We start from the raw sequence: 24,012 nt of genomic DNA on the forward strand, positions 1-24,012 counted from the left end.
GCAGTATAATAAAAAATGTATATATATATATATATATATATATATATATATATATATATATATATATATATATATATATATATATAAAAGACAAAATATTACTTAAGGATATTAAGGATATTAAGTCTATTATGGAATCGTGCTTTGGGAGCGATGATACTCTCTAGCCTCTGGTGTCTCAGTTTGTATCCTGGGTTTTTCCACCTGAACAGAGAATGAGCTGTGTGGTGTTAATCACTGAGAGCTCCATGCTTTTCAACTGTAGTGCAGTGTGTAGAGTGTGTCCATAGAGGGGAGATCAGAACCAATGGTTCTCTCTGCAGTTTTGATGACTTGTTGAAGAGATTTCCTGTCAGCCTTGGAGATGTTTCCAAACCACAGAGTAATGCCACTGCTCAGAATGCTGTCCATGAGTGTAGGCCTGGGTGAGGCTCTGATGTCAGAGTCTAGCCTTGTTCAGCAGCCTGATGAAGTACAGCTGCTGCCAAGCTTTCTTCACTGTTGCCACAGGTTTTTTTTCATGGCTCAAGTTTTCTGTCATATGACACTCATCTTGTTCCATCTCACTTACATTGATAGTGAGAGACTGCGAGGGGTAGGTTCTCCTCCTGAAATCCAGAATTAGTTCTCTGGTGTTAATCTATGTTAGGAACAAGACTGTTGTCTGCTCCACAGACAACTGTTTTGTTTACCAATTCCCTGTATGACTCAAACCTGCCCTTAATGAGATCTAGGATGGTTATATCATCCGAATATATTTAAAAATGATATCGTTGTCCTGGGTTGAAATAGTCATAAGTGTATATGGCACAGGGTTTGGGGCTGAGACAACAGCCCTCAGCAGTCTCTGTGCTGAATGTGAGCTCAGTAGAGACCTTATTACCCAACCTCAACACCTGTTATCTGTCTATAAGGAAATCCAAAATCCAGTTACAGGTGGATGCTGGCACTCCAAGGTCTGCCAGATTCACAGTCAGGATTGTGTTAATGGAAGAACTCCAGAAAAACCTTTGTGTGCATATGTTCTGTTGGTGTACAAGTGTTTAGTACAAAGTAAAACATCAAGGCCACCGCCTTGTCCACTGATCTACTTGGGGTGTAGGCAAACTGTGGGGGAACCTAAGTGCTACTGGCCTGAAGTGGTTCACTGTGGATGTGTTTTTAGGGGGTGGTACTACAAAGGAAGACTTGAAAGGCTGTGGAATTGTCTCCTGTGTAAGGGAAGAGTTAAAAATGTCTGTGTGTCCCCCTGGCAGCTGTCCAGTGCAGACCTTCAGGACTCTCATTGACACTCCATCAGGTCCCACCGTTTTGTATGGGTTTACCTGCTTTAAAGTCCCAAGAACCTGTGCTTATGCAGAACATGCATCAATCAAGGTTACGTGGGAATTGATAGGGTGTCTGTTCAGTGTCAATGAAACTGTTGAGTTTCTGTGGCAGGATCTGCACTGAACCAGAGCTTTTCATTGGGAAAAACAAACAATGGTCCAAAAATTTTTTTCCTCTTAAAATTGGTAGGGTGTTGACATATTTTTCTAGAGATTACAGTGATTAAAATCCTCCAAAACAATATAAGGTATGAAGTATTATGTCCACTAAAGTGGCCAGCACTTTTAAGTAATATATTCCACATCCCCAGAACAGGACTGAGATATTACCCTAGTATCAGTACACCAGAACTGTTTGATGAGAATGACTATTTATCCCTTGCCAGTTTTGCTGCACTTAACAGCATTACAGTCAGTTCTGAAGACCATGTAGCCTGTCAATGTTATGGACTAATCGAGGGTGTGCCTAAACCATGGAAGAACCTCATGTCTCTCCACTGGATTTAAGGACACAGGACACAGGCCAGGTGAAATGCAGCCTTAATTTGGGTTCATAAGGCTGGTGCTATGACCGAATAATAATGGCCTCTTCACCTGCTCCAAAGAGGAGATAGACCACTGTCTCCATAACACCTACAGTGATGCAGCAAGGGAAGAGGTCCTATGGGAATGCAGTACCTTCAATAATCTACCTCAGCCTACCTTTGGAATCCCAGGGGAATAAGTGCCCTACAAAGTGTATAAGAGGGGTGACAGGCTTTGACCATGGAAGATCTTGAGAGCTATCTGGATGAGGGGGAAGTTATCCCAATAATGGAGATGTGCAGAATGTGTGTGGATTCTCAAGGAGGGGAACTCAAGTAAGATCAAGAAGTTCATGACAATCTCATAGCTCAGCACTGAGAGAAAGATACTGTATGTTTCAGTGTCATTGCCCAATGACTAAATGAGTACCTACTGAAGAATGCATAAACTGATAACTCTGATCAGAAGGGTGGGATGCTGAATATGTCAGAAAGTTTCAAACATACAGGAGCCATGACACAGCCAATTAGAGAGGCATGAGAAGAAAGATGACTCATCAAGGGCCTTGGGAAGACCACTGACAGCACTCTGAAGGATGCTTCCTCTATCAAGGCCACAAAGGCATCATGACATGGTTGGCAAAAGAGAACAAGTTAGCGCATCCATGTATCCTTCCCAGGATTCTAAAATTTCTCTTCATCAGTGGTGGAGGGCTTCAAGAGGAAGATCAGTCAGCGCCTGTGTAGATGGCTGGGCGTGCCATATAGCCTGAGCAGTATTGCTGTGTATGGGAAGCGCATCAAGCTAAGGCTCTCCATGAGCAGTCTAAGTGAGGAGTTCATGGTTGCCTGTGTAAGAGGTGCTGCAGTATAGGGAGTCTTGTTATCTTTCCAAAGATCTCCCAGCCTGACATTGAGGCAAGAACTGGGAGAAATGGAAGGCACATTCTGCAGGGGACCAGGCAGAGTCACAACTGTGGCAGAGAGCTCTTGTGCAATAGTGGCATCAGGTAGAGCAAAGATTTGCAGCTTTCCATCAGCCGTCATGACCAAGCTGAGGACAAGGACAGGTACCACTTGGCCTGGTGTAAGCCAGATGATGGAACATCTCCCGATTTCCCGATCTTCTAAGAAGTTGTATCTGGCTGAGCCCTTCCTCATAAAGTTCAGAGTATAGTACATCTATGATATCCTTCCAAATCCATCTTACCTTGTCAGCTGTAGAAAGATGGACTCACCAGCATGTCTCTTGTGCTTCAGGAATGGAACACTGGAGAGCATTCTTAGCTTCTGCCCCAAGGCACTAGATGAAAGTCACTACCTCTGGTGGCCTGACCAGTGGAAGGCTATTAGTGACACCATCTGCAATGCCAAAGACCAAGTTAAGCAGTTTAAACCATCAAGGTCAGCAGTGGCATTTGTCAGACCAGGAGAGAAACCTCAGCTAGGGAGCAGTAGGGCTCTTTGGAGCAGCATGTGATTGGTAGATGAGGGTCATTCTGGGGAAGAACTCTATGATTTCCAGAGACCACCCTGGTTTCAGAAATATCACAGCAAGTGGTCATGTTGACGCTCACTATACCATGGGAGGAAAAGAAAGGAAGAGGCAAACGAAAGGAAGTGAGCCTAGTGCACTTGGTGGATGAGTGCTGCAGAAAGGGATAGAAATCACATTGGTGTCCACAGAGATGGGATGCAGTGGATCTGCAGTTCAGTCTCTATTTAAAACCTACAGACTCCTGGGCATCACTAACATACACAAGAAGCCCATCGGTGCCAACAGCAGAAAGCAGAAAAGGCCTCTAGAAGGATGTGGATGAAAAGGAGTGATCCATGGGTGTATGCTACTTTGACATAAGCTGGGAACTAATCACTCCCGGCTGTGTCACCTGGACGAGTGTCTATGATCTTGGAAAGACCAGACACACCCAGTGACCCCAGTTAACATCACTGATAATGTGTCCAAGTGTATCACTAGATGTATTTATTAAACTTTATGTTTAAGAAAAAAAAAAAAGAAAAAAAATGTAATAAATAAAACAGGAAATATGTTACAGTCAAAACCTAATAATGTATGTTACCAGTATTGCGGCTCAAATGCTGCTGAAATTCAAAATGGACTAAATTAATATAAAAAGTGGGAACTGCATTAAATTAAAAAGCCAATAGCTGTCTGCCATTACTGCCACATAGCTGCACCAGTCACAGATGATTTTAGCACTGTGTAATGTGGTTGAAATGGTATTGAAATTCTAAATGGAAGAAATAAAATAAAGCAGGAATTGTACCAAGATATATCATTCACACATTCACATTGATTATGTGATGAATTTCAAACACTATTGAAATACATATCTGACAAAAGTTCTATGTGAAGCATGTACTGTTGTATAAAAACTCCAAAAGGTTGTGCATCATTTCCAACTGATATTCAAAAGAAAACCAAAATTAATGTAGATACTATATTACATCCAATCTCCAGATAGTTTCTTCATAATTTCTTTCAATTATCTGCACCATTTACAGTTCGTTCTTGTGTTATATATGATGTGCTTCAAAATGGTACTGAAGTGTAAAAGAGTAAAAGTTTGACATTTGTGTACACATTGACAATCCAAAGGTCTTATTACATCCTTGTAGAACTCTGAAGTGTTCGTTTTAGTGTTGTAAGTCATGCAATTCATTTATTCATGACTGTGCTTTTATGTTTGTCTACTGTCTACTCTTTGATGATGATCCCTAACTTGCAATTGCAGTACACAGAAAGCTTTATATTGTTTAGCTACAAATACTGCTGAAATTATGTAAAATAAGGTGTGTGTGTGTGTAAAATAAAACATTTGTGCTGCACATCACCATATTCTAGTTCATTCCATTACGAAATTAGGTAAGTAGGTCAACTCAAAGTTGGCGAACGTAGTGAATATCAAACATCAAATATCAAGCTAATTTTATATCAGGTGGGTCCTAGATAGTCTAGACATTTGATGTTGATTAATCCAATACAAGGTAGTGTCTCTTCCTGCCAAAAGGTGGAATTACAAGGGAGACAATATTCTGCCTGAATGTGAATTCAACAAGCAAAAATACAGAATCTAACAAGGTATACTTTTTTCTTTCAGACTATGTCCAGATCAGTATTTCCTAATTGTAGTGTGAAAACAGGAAGCTACAAGGAAGTAGGTCCCTAGGCATAGGATGGGATCCATTCCCCCAGTGTCCAAGATGAGAACCATAAATTATACTGGTTGTACCAATATCTGGGGAGAGCAGAATGAGTTGTTGCTCCATGGGTCATACCATATCTGTGAGAGAAAGGGGGGGACCATCAGGAGTGTGCATGGTAAGGAACTGGGCCCAGTTGTGACGTAAGCCATGGGAGTAGATGCCGGTCTCCACCACTAGTCCACAGTAGCGCCGGTGGGCAGTTCTGTTGCGCAGGGCGATCTGAACCTCGCGTTCCGTGACATTATAGCTGATATTAATGAGCTGCAGGATCAGCAGGTGCAGCAAACCCCCTGTCACAATACAGCTGTACCAAACACACGTAAAACACAGCGCCGTGCTAGGCACAGGAACACACCCACACAGATGCACACACCCACAATGGAAATGTTAAAAGCGGTCACAGTACACACAAAAATACACTGTGATCCAGTGTTAGCAAAGGAATGTTTTGTGAGGGCATTTTGGTGCCACTGCTCTGAATAATGGATCCTCTTCTTTGGGTCTTTCTGTGTCTGAGTCTTCATAAAATCCAGGGTGATATTGTAAGGCTACACAAATAATGTGTGTGCTGGAGTGTGCATGTACGTACATGCGTGTATTTGTGAGTGTGTGTGTGTGTGTGTGGCGGGGTGTACCTGTACTGACTGTAGACTCCAGGGCAGTAGAGCAGAGCTGTGAACACACTCTGCCTGCGTGGACACACACTGTGCAGAACCATACTTATCCCATATAGAGAGGTCAGGAGGAAGAGGAGGAGTGTCAACAAGAAGTGTCTGTGATTGCCCTGTCCCACACAGCAGTTTATCCTAATATAAAACACACATGTATGTGCATGTAAACGTTTAAAAACTGTCAGCTAAAGCTGCCTTCAAAAAGAACGTCTAGCAGTTGAAATGAGCATGGATGCCATCATGTGTTTGACAGAATGAATGAGTCAAAGTGACTGCTTTGGATTAGTGGGCATGTGTGCATGTGCCCGTTTGTGTGTGTGTGTGTGTGTGTGTGTGTGTGTGTGTGTATGTGTCACTGACAGTGTATAACAGATTGGCTTGGTGTGTTCTCTCTAGGCAAAGGACTCCTGTGGCCCTCACACATGTCCCATCAACCTGTCTTCAGGGAATGTGTGTGTGTGTGTGTGAGTGATTTCTGGAAAACAGGTTGTGTTTGTGTGTGCAAGAGAGAGAAAGGGAAAAGGGATCATATCTTATTATTGAGTACGGTTGTGTTATGCTGGAAACATTGCTATCACAGATAAAAATACTACTTTGTCTGTAAACTAACTTATACGTAGACACAGTATTTTTTAACAGTGAAAGGGCAGGAGAGGAGTGTAGGGCTGATGAGTTATTGGGGTGATGAGTGAGGAGTTATTGGGGAGCAGTGTGGGGAATAGGGGACACCTACCAGATGCAGTGATGGTCCATTCGCAGCACACACCTCCCACAGATCCTGCAATGCCCTGACCTTGGCGGACGCACCAGTTGGCACATGGGACACCACTTCCTCTTTCCTCTTACTGGATACTCTGATTGGCTGACTCCATTAAAGTGGATAGGGTCTTGACCACAGAGTTTGCTCTGACTGGTGGAAGTGACACTGCAGTGTACAGGTCTGGGCGGGTTGTCTTGTACGAACCCGGGACCCTGTTTAGTGCGCACAAGAGAGACGAGCGTCAGTACCATTCCCGTTGTCACGGTGACCAGCTGCTGATTGCTCACATCACCCCGGGGCATAATCTCCGTGAGGAAGAGGTAGTACATGTAGGCGAGGGAGAAGAGCGCAAGGCTGAGGAAGAACAATGTCTGTCTCTTCCTGCGGTGCGTTATGTAGTAGTACCACAGCACCAGTCCAGGCAGGGCTGTCAGGACTACAACCCCCAGCATGCAGTGCAATGCTGCCACCCGCAACAGGACTGGAAGCAGGAGCATGGGGGGCAGGATGGAGAACTCTACACGGATGGGTCCCAGAGTGCTGCACGAAAACCCCAAACAATTCATCACACCACCAACAAGACGGAAGAGAACATCCGGCTTCTCTGAGTCTACCCGAAGCAGTCTGGGGGAGAGAGAGAGAGAGAGAGAGAGAGAGAGTGGAAAAGTGGACAGAAACAACAAACATAAATAAATAACTGTCTGAGTAGGAAGGTGTCAGAGCAGTGTAAATGTTCTGTGACCTTTACTCTATACCCCTCACCTCTCGCATGCATCATCCAGTTCCTCACAGTCACAGCAGCAAGATTCTCTCTGCTGGTCAATGTCTCCACAGCAGCAGAGTGGATCGTCCGGTTCTGGAGGCTTGAAGTGCCCTTGCTTCATTTTTACCAGCCTGGCCAACAGGGGCCGATGTATGCACACAGCCTACAGCACACAGGTCACAGTGGCTTCAGAGTGCAATAATTCCACCTGTTTGACAGGTTACAGGAGGATACGGTGAATCAGAGATCCACTTCCAGTATCTTACAGTACAGAGGAAATGTGTCTTTAGCTTCAAATTATAAATCATTGTATGAAAGACAGATTAGTCAGCATGAGCTCTTTTGCTTACTGCTTCACAGTAGATTTAAATTGGATTTGGCGATGTTAGCATTTTGCGTGGAGTCAGAAGAAGCGACAGCCCTATGAACGTCACTTGGCTGAATTAAGCAACCTGACACTACACTCATTTCTACGTGCTTTTAACAGAGTGCGGATCCTACTGTTATCTAGATTAGTGAAGTCATCAAGTGTGTAAGTCAACGAATAATATGATGGACCAGTTTTTACTGTTCATGTTGTAAGTGAGTGTAGGGCCGATAAGCCCTTTTTCAGTTCACCTCGCTTTGAGCTATATTTATGGTTTACATGCACTTTACACAGTAGGGGGCAAGGGAGGTTGCACAAGAGACCATGCATGTGTCCAGTGAGGGAGTGTTGGAGACATGTGTCTCATATCAGCCGCAGAGGGAACTTTCTGGACTGCCTGCCTGTAATGATAATCATTTCAACTTCTCAAGGCTGGTCTCATTCCGCCTGCCTGTTCTCTCTCTCTCTCTCTCTCTCTCTCTCTCTCTCTCTCTCTCTCTCTCTCTCTCTCTCTCTCTCTCTCTCTCTCTCTCTCTCTCTCTCTCTCTCTCTCTCTCTCTCTCTCTCTACGTGTCTGCCTTTGGAATCAAGGCCACCACGTCCTCTAGTGGAGTCTCAAACTGGGCCGACCAAAGTCTTTCCTTGAGAGGGCCACTGCATTACTATACCAGATAATGAGTGCCATTCAATAACTCCCACAGCGAGTGTTCCAAATTACACTTACTCCCTAGAGAGTGCACTGTACACTGCACTTTGACTGTGTGTTCTACACAGGAAAATCCTAGGTGCTTTCATGAACAAAAAGAAGCAAACATCTCATGTACAGTAAATGTAGAAGAGCCACAAATAATTTTACTTTGCCCATTCATAACTGCCTATGATATACTCCATGACAAAATACCTCTCTTCGTTTTATCACAAAAAATACTGCCAGACTGTTCAAATGTGAAAATCGTGACAATTACAAATATATGGTGTATTTTTCAGTGAAATAGGATCCATAAAGAACCTTCAAAACCGAAGTGCGGAACGTGCACTAACATTTACTTTCGGCTACTTGTAGGGAAATTCGCTTTGGCACAGTATATAGAATAACAACCCGCCCTCCTGTTTCTTGTTATTCGCGCGCTCGACAGGTGATGCTGCTTCAGATAAACATTTGAAAAAGCCCCACAGTTTACATATTTCGTAGCACGTGCACGCGTCCTTACCTTTCATGAATGATGTTTATTGAACTGGTTGTGGTTTTAACGCTCAGAGTTCAAAGTAAAAAACAAACAAACTAACTTTAAATCCTAATTATAATTTCCCTTACCCTGATGACAACCTTGGAAAAGTCACTCCGAAACGAGCTACAAAACTGTTGTTACTATGAGGCAAACCAGGAAATGCAATCCAGGAAAGATGCGCATCCTACAGTATTTTTTATTAATCAAGATTTAGTAATCCACACGCACTCGTGTATTCAGGTTTATACGGTTAATGAATCGTAGGCTAAAAAGTCCGTCTCTCCGGAAGTCAGTGTAAAATAACCCGCTCTCCTCATGCCAGCGCGAAGCGAGAAGGGTGGGATGGGAAAGCGCACTATTTATGAGCCGAGTTACCGATAAGGAACAGATGACGGCGTTGAAAAGGGAAGTTGGCAGGAGTTACCGTGACAGCGACAACGTGTAGCAACGAGCGCGCAGACTGCGAAGCGCATGGCGCGCGTACTCGACCTTACACTCGCCACTTACGCAGGCGCTCGTTAGGACGCTGCTCAGAGCTCAGACGTATATGTGAGTCTTCCTCGTGTAATAAAGAATCTTCAGTGAAACACAAAACTGAAGATAAAATAAATATAAAAAGTTATTGCTACGCCAACAGTGGAATAATGACAACGCTTATCCTTTCCGTTACAAATGAAACACAATTAATCTTCGTCATTCTTTTCTTCATGATTTTCTTCAAAGGTTAAAATAAACTGGTATAGGAACCAGGTGCGTCAGTGAATACCTTACAAGTCAGCCGTTAAGTTTTACATCTAGTAAGGAAGCGATCAATGTGCCCGTGGGGAAGGAATTTACATTTTCTGTATCTGAATCTAGTTACCAGCCTTCTTATTACCACAGCAGGCTACAAGAGAAGGATTTGGGCCAGTGATTCCCCCACGTGTGTTGTGAATAGAAGTAGAATGCCTGAAACGCCCTTAACTGTGGGAAAATGGTAACGCACGACCTCCCGTAGCCTAATGTTGTTGATAAAAGGGTGACAAATACAATATTTCATTTTCTAAACTGCTTAATACAATTCACGGTCAGGACACCACAGGGCGCGAGTCGGCTACCAGTCCCAGACAGGGCGCAAATTCATCGCCGGGAACAAATACAGTGTGATCAAATACAATGATCAGTAAATACGTTTATTTATTATCTAATAATAATCACATTTATTTCTAACGCTGGTGCAACAAGACATTAAACAATGTTTGAATGATGCATTTAAACAAGAAATGCATTTATCCATGAATACAAAGCCTTGCTATTTATTGCTAAGGGGAGGGGTGGTTGGCACAGAGAAAGTAGGAGTGAGTCCCAAAATGGAAAAAGAAAAGTGAACAGTGTATTTGTGCACAGAAGTCTTAGAGTCAAGGACAAACAGAAATGTTTTGCAAAACATGAGGCCAGGGCAGTAACCCTAGCAACCGATATCTGTGTGAACATTTCGGAGAAGAAAATACCTTGTGGAAAATTACATAGCAATGACTATTAGAAATTGTATAATAAGTAGCTACTTGGAAGGGTATAGAAAATATAAAATAAATCTTGCAAATCCCAATTCCCATACACCAAACATAAACAATGTAATTAGTTATCAGCAGGATCTGGTTGCCCAGAAACATAAAGATTTAATGGTTTAATAACTTGGCACATTAATACAGACTTCAGTCAATGTGTGTGCCATATGTGTGTGTACTGTGAAATTGGCACAGCCTATTTGATTTTAGAACTAGACCTTTTTAAAAAATGGTTTAACTTTTGAACTTGAAGTTTCATTACTGAAGGGGCTGGAATCACCTGGCTCACTGGGAGCCATGGGTCACAGTGCAATCATGCTGACAACGTGTGATACTTGTAGAACAGAGACGGCAAGACTAAGGCACCTCTGCCCTTCTCACAAGAGCAGCCCCCCACACCCCCTCACCCCCCCCCCCCCCACTGTGATCAGGTATCTGGGTGACTGTAAGGTGACTCCATTTCTTCACAAGCCCTCCCCTCCCAGTGGCCAAGATTGCCAATAGTCTGTGGGATCACTGACACCTGCTCAAGACACATCCACCCAGTGCTGGAAACTGCACTGCGGTCTGGAATCCAGAAATATTTACACCGTGTAAAGTCAAAGTGTAGGTCTGTAAACATACATGCATTCACGTAAACTATACTGAAAAAAACAAGAACAAACAAAACAGAAGGGCAGGAAAAGTGGAAGGAGGACTGCTGAGCTCATTGATAAACTCTGTGGCAGTCAAGCAGGCTAGCCTGGCTTTGTCCACCGTACTGCAGTCACCTGGAGTAGCATCAGATATAAACTACAACAGCAAAAGCACAGGATGACCTTTTCCTTATGCACCTTCAGAATTTGCTGACTAGTCCTTCCTATAGCATCAGCTTTGACCTCTCAGACTTTAAGTGCGTGTGGATATGCTTCAAATGTGTACATGTGTGTTTGTGCATTTAAACATATTCTGTGGTAACAAGTATTTAAATAATTGACAACACAAATATGCAAATGTTTATGGTTATGTGCATCATTGTACCTTTGAAATATGAGATTATGGATAAGTTTGTACTGATTTTTTGAACAAAAAACCTCACATGCCTCAGGCAGAAAAGGAAGATGCGTCAGCTGATGAAATAAAATACTCACACATGCACACACAAACACACACACACACACACACACACACACTTACAGGGGTCAGCAAGAACTGTAAACACTGCAGTGTGTTTAAGCCTTATTTTTACACACAGACTGACACACACACACAGCAAATGCTTATCTGTGGTTCTGATTTCCGGACAATGGACCTATTAGTATAACGTTACTGTAATGTGGTGGTGTGTATCGAGCCACACTCTCCTTTTGCTGAAAGGCTTCATTAGTGTGGCGAAACAAGCAGAGCAGATCAAAGAGTGTATTAAAAGCCTGCATCATAAGACACACCCACATCAAGAGAGAGCAAGCTTGTAACGTGGTAATGTGGTTTTCAATATACTGTGTTATGAGATTTTGTAATCTGAGAAATAATTATTAAAATATTATAACTCATATCTTACACACTTTCAGTGTGAGTGTAAGAGCACAGGGAGAGGAGGACAAGTCACCGGCAGATCCAGACCAAAACTGGAGGAGAACCTTCACATTCCTCTTGCACAGCATGTCTTTATGACATCACAAGACAGAACTAAACACATACGCATGTGCCACCCAAACCCACGCAAACACATTTGCATAGGCTAACTGGTTCCTGGCAGATATACATGTGGTAAACACACTCAGTGAGTTGTCTGGAAGCACAAAAATAGTTGCAAAGTATCTTAGTGCAAATGCTAAGTGGATGTTTCTGACAGCTGATGCGTCCACAACCCTACAGTGCTTTTGGGGAGACTACCTGGCATGCACAGACATGCAGATTGCACACACACACACACACACACACGTGTGTGTGTGTGTGTGTGTGTGTGTGTGTGTGTGTGTGTGCGCACTTTCTCTCTCTCACCCCCACAGGCTTAATGCATTTCCTAGACATAGCAGAGATAACCCACGGTAAGTGGATGTCTTCTGTCTGCCAATTATGGTTGTGATGGCTGAACGGAGAAGACAGTTAGACAGAAGCTTGAGACAAAGGCAGGAAAAGCCATGGATGATTTGCTGGGCAGCATGTTATTGTTTTTTTGTATGTATATGTGTGTGCGTGAGAGAGAAAAAGTTAAGTCAGTTAAGACAGTTTAATTTCTTATTTCTTACTTTTGAATCATGAAGATTACAGTCGTTGCCTGTGTGCATGTATGCATGTGAAATTATCACACAGGAGCTCTACACCCCTTACAGCACTGTCAGTACAGTACTACCTCACTGAAGGCTCAGTAATACTTTGATAGTGTGACTACCCAGTCAGATATTTACCTAGACAGCTTCAATGGATTTGTCTCAGTGTAATAAAAATGGGTTTAAATTTGTACATGAGACTCCATCCTTCATAACTGATGCATTGCACAGTACTATTTCCTTCCCAGCCAGTCATCCAAAGTGCCTGAGGAGGTAGATCAAGTCTGTTAAGGCACGGAGGACAATGCACCAGGACATTGAAATAATCTAATAATAAAAACATTATACAATACATTTCTTAGTAAATAAGAAACATCTCTCTTTCTCCCCCGTTACTCCACAGTAAAGCTATTGATCCCAGTAGGAGAGAGATGTTTCTTCAACCTCCCAGGTCAACAGTGATCATGTCAGTAGAAGATCAGATAGCAGGTGGAAAAAAGAAGAAAAACTGGATTTAAAAAAACCAAGGTTGTTAGGTTAAGTCTGAGGAGTCACAACCCAGAACATAGAATTCCCTGGAACAAGTGAGTAGTTGGGCAATTGAGTTTTGTATTTACTGAAGTTTGTTTAGAAATTTGCTGGGAAGACCTGAAAAGAATAAATTATAACAATCAAGACATAAGATAATGAAAGCACGAACCAATATTTCATTATCATGAAAGCTTGGAGAAGTACAGAGCCGAACAACGTCACAAAGACGCAGAAGCAGAACTAATGTGTGACTGAAATGACACTGTAGGGTGATAAATGATCCCAGTAGTGAAGGGAGTTATTGTGAAGTCATCCAGGTCAAGACTGAGCATCCTTAGACACTCAGTATGACCTCTGTTTGACTAAAGAACATTTGATGGCATCAAATGTTTAATGTCCTATGAAGTGTTTACTAGGTTAGTGGATGGAAAAGGGGCTATGGGGCAAGTTGAGGTAGATTTGTGAATAGAAAGGAAAATGCAGTCCATGCATCTGGATTATAGATCCAAGGGGTAACATAGATAATAAACAAAAAGGGGCCAGGAACTGAACCTTGAGGTACAACTGGAGCAGGCTGAGCAGGGTGTAAGCATGCTGTTGCCTAGAAGTGCAAAACGCATAAGCTCTTTTTCAGACAACAGTAAGTGTAATAAACAAAGTTACTTCATTTTAATGTTCAAATGTAGCTAGCTAGGTGAAGCTAGAACTAACAAGCTGATTTTTGAGAGTATTGCAAGCCATATTTGCAAAATATGTAGCTAGCGACACAATTATAAATTGAGTAAAACATGTTGAGATGGATAGTGTCAGATGTCGAGTTCCAACACTGCTTGCTTGGGCTAGGATTTGGTAACGTTAGTTAGCTCGCTAGCTTGCTACTGCCACTTGTCAGTGTATATAATGAGATTGAACAGGACCAAAAAATGTTATTTGAGAAAAAATATCTAGGCACACACATTTGTCCTCATCTAGATGGACATAATAAGCATTACAAGTCATTCATAAGAGTATCTATTTAGCTAGAGTGCTGACGGACTAATCTGTTTTCAGCATGGTGTCAGCTGTGCAAAAATGTTACCGCAGACAATATATCCAAACTTCTAATAAAAATGCCAGGTTTCTAGTGTAGAAATATTAACAAGTCATGGTAATAAACTGTTCTAAATATACAGTTAAGTATTTAATACAGAGAGTATTAAATATTATTTAAACATTACAGGATAATTACCAAAAACAACAAAAGACTGGCACTAAAATGAAACAACTCCTGTTGCAGGCCTGATAAATGGATCCAAAATCCAGACTGGCTGAAATTACTTGTAGTCTCCTGTTAGCCCCAACTGGATGAAAAAAAAGAAGGGAGCAAACTCTAAGTAACTAGCTATCATAGCTAGGTTAGCTATCTAACTGAATAGTAAGACCTGGCGAATTTAGACTGTTTATTTTCCTGCCTGTGTGCTATTCAAAGAAATAGACTGTGTTGACATATAAATCTGCAATATAAGATATGTCATTCAACCCTTTTGTCTTGTAAATGTTTAACTTCTAGTTAACAAGACATAAAGCTAACTAGCTAGTTTGGTTGCTTAGAGATAACCAAGCTACAGATAGCCAGGTTGTCCACCACTGAAGTTGAAATAACTCATTTGACAAGGCATTTAGCTAGTCAGTCTGCTACAATCAGTTTTGTTTGAGAACTGAAATAGCCCTGTTGCAGGCTCAGACATATACAGCTGAATGCTTGTGCTCCATGGTTTTAATTTACTTTGTGTTTTCAAGATCAAAAAGCAAGTAGTGTATCTAGCTAACTAGCTAAGTAAATTCTCACCTTATCTTATTTACATGGAGGTTCATTTTATTTTCTTGCCTGTGTCCCATTCAAAGAAATATTCTGTGTTACCATGTAAGTCTACAATATAAGATGCATCTGTGTCAATCTCTTAGTTGACCAACAAAACTCAGAAGCTAGTTAGCTAGCCTGGTTCCTAACTATAGCTTGCTAACTCATAGCTAGCTAACATTAGCTTCTCCGCCACAGAAGTAGAAATGATTGTAATTTGACAAGACATCTATGTAATCTGTTAAATTCACTTGTGTGAGAACTGCAATATACTGAAATATACAGACAGTTATTCACAAGCCCTGCAAAAAAGAAAAAAGAAAAAAAGAAAAAAGCAAAGTAAAAAAAGAAAACAGGTAGTTTCATTCTAGGGCCAAATCATATGGTTATAAACAGCTGTGTAAAACTATATCTGGGCATTCTTTCCCCTACTAAAATCACATGCCTTCTGTGTTGACCTACTACTGAATAAAAACATTCTGTGGATAAAAGCATTCTGTGGATATGGATGATGCATCTAAAAAGTGTGTTGATGTATAGATTTTTTGGATATATTCACACACACACACACACACACACACACACACACACACACACACACACACACACACACACACACACACACACACACAAGACCAGTGAGAGTAAATCTCTGGTAGGAAGTGACTTAAGTAGCATCAGTGCATGCTGATAGAGTGTAAACACTGAAGTATGATGGCAGATCTTTGTAGATATTATTTGTTTGGTAGATATTCTCAATGCTGAATTGAAGAAAGTATTCACATACATTACTGGAATCAGACAGTATGGAGATTATTTTCTGAAGAGGGTATTGGGTTTATTTCTTTCATTTATGATGCTAGATAGATGAGCTGATTTGATGGTGTCAAGAGCATCTTTGTTTTGTGTGATATGGTCAGAAAAGGCAAGAAGGTAAACTGTGATGACAGTTTTCTTGTATAGGAACTTAAGACATCTACCAGGAACTTTCATGGCTCTGAGCCATAGGGATACCATGGGAATGCATGAGTGGTACAGCTCTGGTTATCTAGGGGTGCAATACATCCAAAGTGTCTAAGATATGATTATTTAAATTTGGAATCAAATCATTACAGGAAGAGGCAAGAGAGAGGTCAAGAGCATTGCAGAATGAAAGAGTGTCAATAGGCTTGACTTTGCAGAAAGACATGATAGTTACCATGCATTGCTTTGATACTGGAACATTAAAACTAAATTCAGTGAGCTTGTGCTCATTGAAAATCATTGAAAATCAAATCATGTGCTCACTGAAAATCAAAATGTTGCATCTAATCAAAGCAATTTAGTAAACCAGAAATTATGTACGTTAGAGTTTTAGAACAGATGGTATAGGCTAAAGTAAGGAGTTCACTAACCACTGCCATTAAATTGTGAAAAGGCTTAGGTGGTCTACAGAATTAAAATGATTAAAACTATGCTAGGAAAATGAATGGCTTCTAGAACTTCTAGAAGACTGAGTGTAGAATTAGACATATATTGCCAAAAGCTTTTGCAGAAGATCAATATTTGTTCTGCAAAAAAAAAAATTCAGAAGACATAAGTATGTGAGTGATGAGCAGTTATTTGTTTTGCAAAAATAAAATGCTGTTTGATTAAAACACTATTGATGTATAATGGTGTGAATGTGTGGGCAAAGTAGTTAAGGGAAGGGGCGAGGGTAGCCACAACTCAAGGGAACAGTCGCTCCAACCCCAAACCTGATCTGGTTCCACAATCTATGCCTGAGCCCTTAACAATCCTTCAATCAAACCAAGAGAAATCAAGGGAATTTAAGTCTCCTGTGCGATGTCTGACCACTAAGCAGGCACGGCAGCTCTCTGTGGACACAAGAGGAAAACAATATGTTGAACCATTAACTCACCACTCTCACCCCAGTCATTACGCCACTTTCACGTTCTCGGGTCTCTCCCGACTGGTTGGTCTGCTGGCTTTTATGTGCTAATTCTCCCACCACTTTCCTGTGGGTAGAACCAACGATAACTGATCAACAGTTAAAACTTGCTGTCTTAATTATACACTTAAACGAGGTTTTTTTTTTATCAGACACAATGCATTCCTATGTGAAACATTAATCATATAATGATCTCTCTCTTTTTATTTAGCTTTCTTGTGTAAGGTTTTCTCGTCAGTGTGGGAGGACTCTCCCCCTCCTTCGCGGACGAGGATGGCCTCTCCCAGTGTCTCTTGAGAAGAGACGCATGCACGCGCTTATGCTTTAACTTCTCCGTTCGACGCATTTGTTTGATGGGCTGTCCCCGGATGTCATAAGGTAAGTACCTTTTCTTTTCTTTTAACTCTGTATTTTCTTTTATTGTATATGTGAAACATAGGTGTGAGGTACAGGTGATGGGGGTGTAATCAGGGTTGTCATCACAATTTGACAGTTTATAAAAATACATCTAGTGATGCACTTGGACTTCATCAGTGATATTAACTGGGGTCCCTCGGTGTGTCATGTGTTTTGAACATCTTATACCCTCTCCCAGGCTACCCAGCTGGGAGTGATCAGTTCCCAGCTTATGTTGAAGTAGCATACACCCATGGATCACTCATTTTGATCCACATGCTTCTAGAGGCCTTTTCTGCTACCTCTGTGCTGGCTTTGATGGACTTCATGTGTACGCTTGTGATGCCCAGGAGACTAGGTGTTAAAAAGAGACTGAGTTGCAAATCCTTTGCAGCCAACCTGCGTTCTCCAGCCTTGTCTGTGGCACCTATCCACTGTACTTGGCTCATTTCCTTTTGCTGGCTTCCTCCATCCTCTTCTCCCAGGGCACAGTGAGCTCCAGCATGACCACCTGCTTTACACTGACAACTTGTTTCTGAAACTAACACACTTTCTTGTTTCAAGGTGGTCTCTGTAATGCTCTCTGGAAATTTGAGTTGCTTCCTTATATCGATCCTCATTTGCCAGTCACATGCTACTCCAAGAAACCCTACTGGTGCCTTGGGCTTGGGATTCTCCTCTGTTCTAACAAATGCTGATGCCAGCCTTGATTGTTGGAGGTGCATGGCTCAGTCATTGGCACTGCAGATGGTGTCAGTAATAGCCCACTGCTGGTCATGCCACAAGCGATAATGATCTTTACCTAGTACTTTGAGGTATCAGCTAAGAATGTTCTCTTGTGTTCCTTTCCTGAACCACAGGATATACCAAAGGTTTTTTCAAACCATTTAATAGTAAAATAACAATAATAACACATTTTAAATACAGCAGTTGTCACTTTACAAGCACTTTAATCAGCTTTCTATTCTTCAAAGTATATTTGTTATTTCCACTGTCATCCAAAACCCCCTTGGTGATGAACAATAAAAAGGTGATATTTTATAAAATATTTTATCAAAACAACACTGTTTTAATCAAGTAACAGTTTATCAAATCTATTAATCACTCTTAAACCTTTAATCTAATATGCATTTTTATCATTTTAACTTCATTTTCATCATTTAATAATTGTGACTTTCAATCCTCTTTGCATTTCCCCTATGAAATTTCACAGATGGGCTACCATAATATAGGATGTAGCTGTGGACTCAAACCTTCGGTGTAGATATCACAACCAAACCTTTTCCAAATTCAGAGGTCATGACTGTGGTGTCTGTCAAGGGTCAAATTAAAGGGAATGTAACCTTCTACGGGAAATTCTTGGACTGCAACCTCTTTAATGATTTCCATTAGTCTGTTATGGATTTCAACACCGCTGGTTTGTGCAGTAAATAAATTGCTGAAGACATTCAATATGATAGTGAAGTGAGGCCTCAGTACACACATAAATGGGAAGCACTGATTTCTACAAATGAGAGTTAGTAAAAACAAATTTTAATGCCCATTATCAGCCTAATTTTCAAGGTTTAATATTTGTTACTTCCACCCCTCAAAAAAAGCTGCTTGCCCTTTTAGTGCAGAGTAAACGAAATGGGTTCTACATCTTAATGAAACATTACAGCGGATTATTGAACCAAAATGTACATGCAAAAATGTGTTAGAATATTTAAAATATGTTAAATTCATACCTTGCCTGTTTTAAAAATCTATTGGAGCTAGGAGGAGGTGGAGCTGACCTCACTGTTGAGCCTTCTGGAGGTGTTGTGGGCTTAATTCAGTGAAACACAGACAAAGGGACGTGCCTACCTGATGACCCTGTTTGAAGAGCTTGCAATGTTTTGGTTGCTCGTATGAAGTGAGTGGGCAGGGCCCTATGTGAAGCTCTAATGGTTTGGCATGGGATGTTTGACATCTTATCCTGTGTATAATTACTATTACTTTTCTAGCTGAACTTGAGACTGGCGTGAACAGGGCAGCTGACAATATAGGAAAGAGGGACATCTTACAAGCGGGGAGCTGCTTGGAGAGAAATAGACCTTAGTGGGGCTGTTGTGAGCTAGCAACTCATGGCAGCAGCACCCATGCTTTGTTACACCATGTGCATGCGACCTATCAGAGGTATGATAAATCATATAAATGAGTCCCCATGAGTCTGCGAATGCAAGGGTGGAAATCACCTCACAGGAGGATTACATTTAATTACATTAAAACAAATAAACAAACATAGGGAAGAAAATGTCTGATGCAAGCTCTGGCTTATGGCAGCTTCCCGAATCCAAGTCCGTCCTACTGTGTCAGTCTGACCTCAGGACAGTTCACTCTCACAGAATGCAATGCCTTCGCCGTTGTTCACTCTGAAGACTCTTCCGGAACTCATGGGTGGCTCGCCATCTTGGCCCTCCTGTAGCAATGAATGTACATGTGTGCAGCCAAGAAAAATGGGTAAAAAAGGACTGACCTGTTTTAAACAGTGTTGTGTTAGAAAGTGATCTCAAATATCTGTATGTTGTCTACCTCACTTATAAATGAGCCCCTCCAATTCTGTGGAATTTCAGTGGAAAAGGCAGGCACTTCTGGATTTGCAGGATGTTTGGAGCATGGTAGTATGATCTGGTAGTATGATCATGGTAGTATGATCAGATTCAAGCAGCAAAGAAAGAGAGGAGGGACTTACATGTGGCTTTCCTAGATTTGGCTACTGCATTTGGTTTGGTGCTCCATAACCTCTTATGGAAAGCATTTGAGTTCTTCCAGGTACCGGATTTGATTGCTATGCTGGTTAAGGCTTATTTTGAAGATTTTCTGTTTTGTTTAAATACAGGAGAATGTTACATCCTGGCAGTGATTGGTAATGGGTATAATGGCTGCTTGTACTTTTTCACTGTTAACATTTATGATGACGATGGGGGTGGTAAGCATATAACACCCAAGTGGGCACTCAACTGAAGCCCACTTAGAACTTCTAAGTGGGAAGTAGGCAGGAATAGGCTGCAGGCCTGCTTCCAACTACCTCCAATTACTACTGTGTCATGTACCCAACGTTTGCTAGAGAAGATGATTGATCATCTTCGGTGGGCAAGAAGGAAGGTTAAACCTAGAAAGTCTAGAGGGTTGTCAATTGTCAGTGGAAAATTTGTGAAGGAAAACTTTTTAATGGAAGGAGAACTGATGCATTCTATACTGGAGATGTCATTTAAGAGTTTGCTAGATGTTATAGTGCAGCATTAAATGATAAAGAGCAAGTTGTGGGGCTAAAGATGGAATTGGTGAAAGCTGTTAGTACAATGGAGAAATCATGTTTACCAGGAAAATTTAAATTGTGGTGTCTCGGGTTTGGCTTGCTGCCTTGCATTAGATGGTCACTGACAATTTATGAGGTCTCAGTTACAGAAGTAGAGAGGCCAGAGAAGACTATGAATAAGGCTGTAAGGAAGTGGCTAGGGGTCCCATGTTGCTTAAGTAGCCAGTGGAAGCTCATTGGTTAAAGGTACTCAATTAGTAATCAAAAGGTTGCCAGTTTGAGGCCCACTGTCTCCAAATTGCCACTGTTGGTCCCCTGAACAAGGCCCTTAACCCTCAAGTTGTACTCAGTCATAATTGTAAGTCACTTTGGTCAGGTAAATGTAAGTAGCATGGTATAGTAATTTGCAGGATGACTTTGTTAGGGTCTAAAGATGCAGTGATAAAAGCACCTGTGCCACTAACAAAGGGGAGAAAGTGGAATCCATGAGTACTGGTACAGTTAGCCAAGAGCATGTTGGATCATATGGATGTGGTTGGCCAAGCACAAAGTGTAAGAGTGAAACATGGTAAGTGTTTCATAAGGCCACAGACAAGGTGAATGAGGGCTAGTTTTATTTGCAAAGAGGAAGCATGGAGCACAACAGCAATGTTGCAAGGAAAACAAGTCCACTGATTTCTTTAGATCTAGAGAAGTGGAGAATCACATGGCAAGAATTGTGGGCAATGCATGTTGGTTACATCATATTTTTGCTTGCAGTGACTTGTGACATTCTTCCAATCCTGCAAAACTTTGGACAGTGCATAGCTGAAGATCTTTGTAGTAAATTATGTGCCTTGGTCCGCACACTGAACCATATTTTATCGGCATGTAAGGTTAGTTTGTTGCAGAAACAATATACATGGAGACATAAATAGGTGCTTAGTGCATTTGCATGATTATTTGGTAATAAATGCTTAGAGGCTAACATTTGTCTTATAGTAAATGGAATAAAGCGGTTAGGTTTCTGTGTGAGGGGAAGTGTATTAGAGAGTGAGCTTAGACTATATTGGCAGATGGGATAAACGTGACAATCTAACATTTGAAAAATCTAACATTCTAACATTCCTAGAAAAATCTAACATTCCTGAACCCTGTAACGTTGTACACAAGACATTACACTAATTGTATGCATTCTTATGAAACCATATACTTAAAAAACAAAAACATTGATTCCAAATTTTTTTGTAGCATAGAATGTAATATTTTTGACAAGTACTGTACAGAGATGCAAAATGCTTGTTTTGTAAGGGTTGTTAACAATATATCTACAAACATACCCTCAATCCAAAAAATCACTCAATTAAAATAAACAAATGTCATTCTCAGAGTAAAGAATACAGAGAGAGAAGTGGAAGCAAAGAAAACGAAACACGGGGAGTCTGTCACCCATATAAGGAAGCCATTACTCTTCAAATCTTCAAATGGCAAAGCTCAGTGTGAGTATTCAAGGTAATTGGAGTTTTCTGGCTTTTAAGGTAGAATGTTTTAGCATATACTGTTATATACTGTTATGTTTTTTTTAACATATGTAAAACACAAGATACAATACTTTTAAATGAATACAGAGCAAGAGCAGTGTTAAAAAACATAGCAGCACATTTTTAATGCTTTAATACTTTTTTTTTATTGTTTATACTGTAAAACTGAAAGAGGTTTTTATGAGTAAACTGTTATTTCTTATGAAGTCTACTAGAACCAGCAACATCACTGTGTCAAACAACAGGACCGTGTTAGTGTAGGAGTGTAAGAATCAGGAGCTTGTTAAAGTAGGAGTGTAAGATTTAAGATTAGATTTGCGTTGTTCTATTTAATTTTTTATTAATTTTGTTATTAATTCATTCAAGTAAGTTAAATTATAATAGGAGACGATGTATATTGTTAGAGAATTATTTGGCCGTTCCTGATCCTATGGACTGATGTTCCAGAGTGGGGACCCTTAGGAAAGATAGAGAAAAAAACTACAGATAAATCACGACAAGAGACTGTTTTAGAGCTGTTCGGTGGGAAATTAAAAGTAGTTCATCCTCACTCATATTACCCAACTATTGTATCCTATACTCTAAAAACCTAGGGTTACATGAACAAGAATCCAGATACACTACAGATGTTTTTTTTTAAATAGATATTCTCCTCAGTAGGGCTTTCAGCAGACAAAATTATTTTTAGCTGTTATTTGATTCTATTGATTTTTCTATATACGTTTGATTATTTGATTTTTCCAAATTCAACAGAAGACTAGATCCCCAGAGACTACTATATATACTATACTTATACCTGAAATACAGGAAACGACATCCCAAACAGTACAGACACCAGATAATGTTCTTGAGGTATGTTTTTTATGAATTATGAATATAATAAGAGTAAGTAAGTGAAGAGAAGAACCATAAGTTTAGATAAAACATTTCAAATATGACCTGATGCAATGTCACAGTTGAATATATATCCACAGTTAAGCTTTGACATTTATTACATTTTGGCCATCCACATCTTATGAACCACCCACTCCTAAATGGTTCCAAGACCGAAATGAAGAACCAATAAAAGATACAGTTCATATTCAGTTATTTATCTAATATTGTCAGTAGCTAAAAATTAAGTGAGTGATGCTAGTAATGATCTTTAGTTAATGATGGCCTAATAAAGAAGTAACAAAATATTTATGAAGTACAGTATTATACCATATAGTTAAACAAACACACACATATAAAGTAAATTAAATGCAGCTTTAAGCATGACTAACTAATTGCCAATTGCAACACTACTTGGACTTGATATTGAAGTTATTTATTTAGTAACATCTAATTTTCTATGGTAGCCATTCATTACTTGTTAATGCTAGATATTGCATTTTGCTTTGTCAGCTTTAACAGTTAGATGGTTTGGTGTTGGTAACATTTTGTGTAACAAAAAAGCACAAAAAACTTTGTGGAACTATTGCTGGCACACCAGAGAAGCCATTTGTGCAGTTTCTGAACATTAATGACAATCACTGGATTACTGCAAACATTTTTTGTCGGCCAAATGAGGTGTGCTTTATTACAGTTTGAATGTAACAACATTTGAATGTAATAAACCCACCCAACAAATGTTGTCTTGAATGCTTGGACCAGAGGCACCCTATTCCAATGTCAGGAAACCTATTGTGCTGATTCAGCTGTCAGGTAGCAACTGAGGTGTGCATTGGTCTTTGCAACAGTTGTATGTGAACGAGTCAGACCAGAAGAGCCGTTTTGAGGTGAACTTTCCTAAAAACTACAACAATCCGCAACATTAGAGTTCCTTTCTAACATTCCTGTCATGAAAACATGAAAGGTACACGGT

General features: G+C 40.6%; 1 protein-coding gene across 1 annotated transcript; it reads right to left on the minus strand.

Annotated features, from left to right (window-relative positions):
- Nucleotides 1-14: 14 nt before the first annotated feature.
- zdhhc23a (zDHHC palmitoyltransferase 23a) lies at nucleotides 15-9,252 on the minus strand. Its single transcript, XM_081718960.1, has 5 exons — nucleotides 8,853-9,252; nucleotides 7,274-7,482; nucleotides 6,485-7,135; nucleotides 5,716-5,886; nucleotides 15-5,417 (listed from the first exon to the last, which is right to left on the minus strand). Exons 2-5 carry the CDS (start codon nucleotides 7,393-7,395, stop codon nucleotides 5,147-5,149), a joined length of 1,215 nt encoding a protein of 404 aa, XP_081575086.1. The 5' UTR covers nucleotides 7,396-7,482; nucleotides 8,853-9,252; the 3' UTR covers nucleotides 15-5,146.
- Between the last annotated feature and the right edge of the window lie 14,760 nt (nucleotides 9,253-24,012).

Source organism: Electrophorus electricus, chromosome 8 (genome assembly GCF_041902795.1).
Source record: "Electrophorus electricus isolate QZ-2024a chromosome 8, ASM4190279v1, whole genome shotgun sequence".
Classification (NCBI taxonomy): domain Eukaryota; kingdom Metazoa; phylum Chordata; class Actinopteri; order Gymnotiformes; family Gymnotidae; genus Electrophorus; species Electrophorus electricus.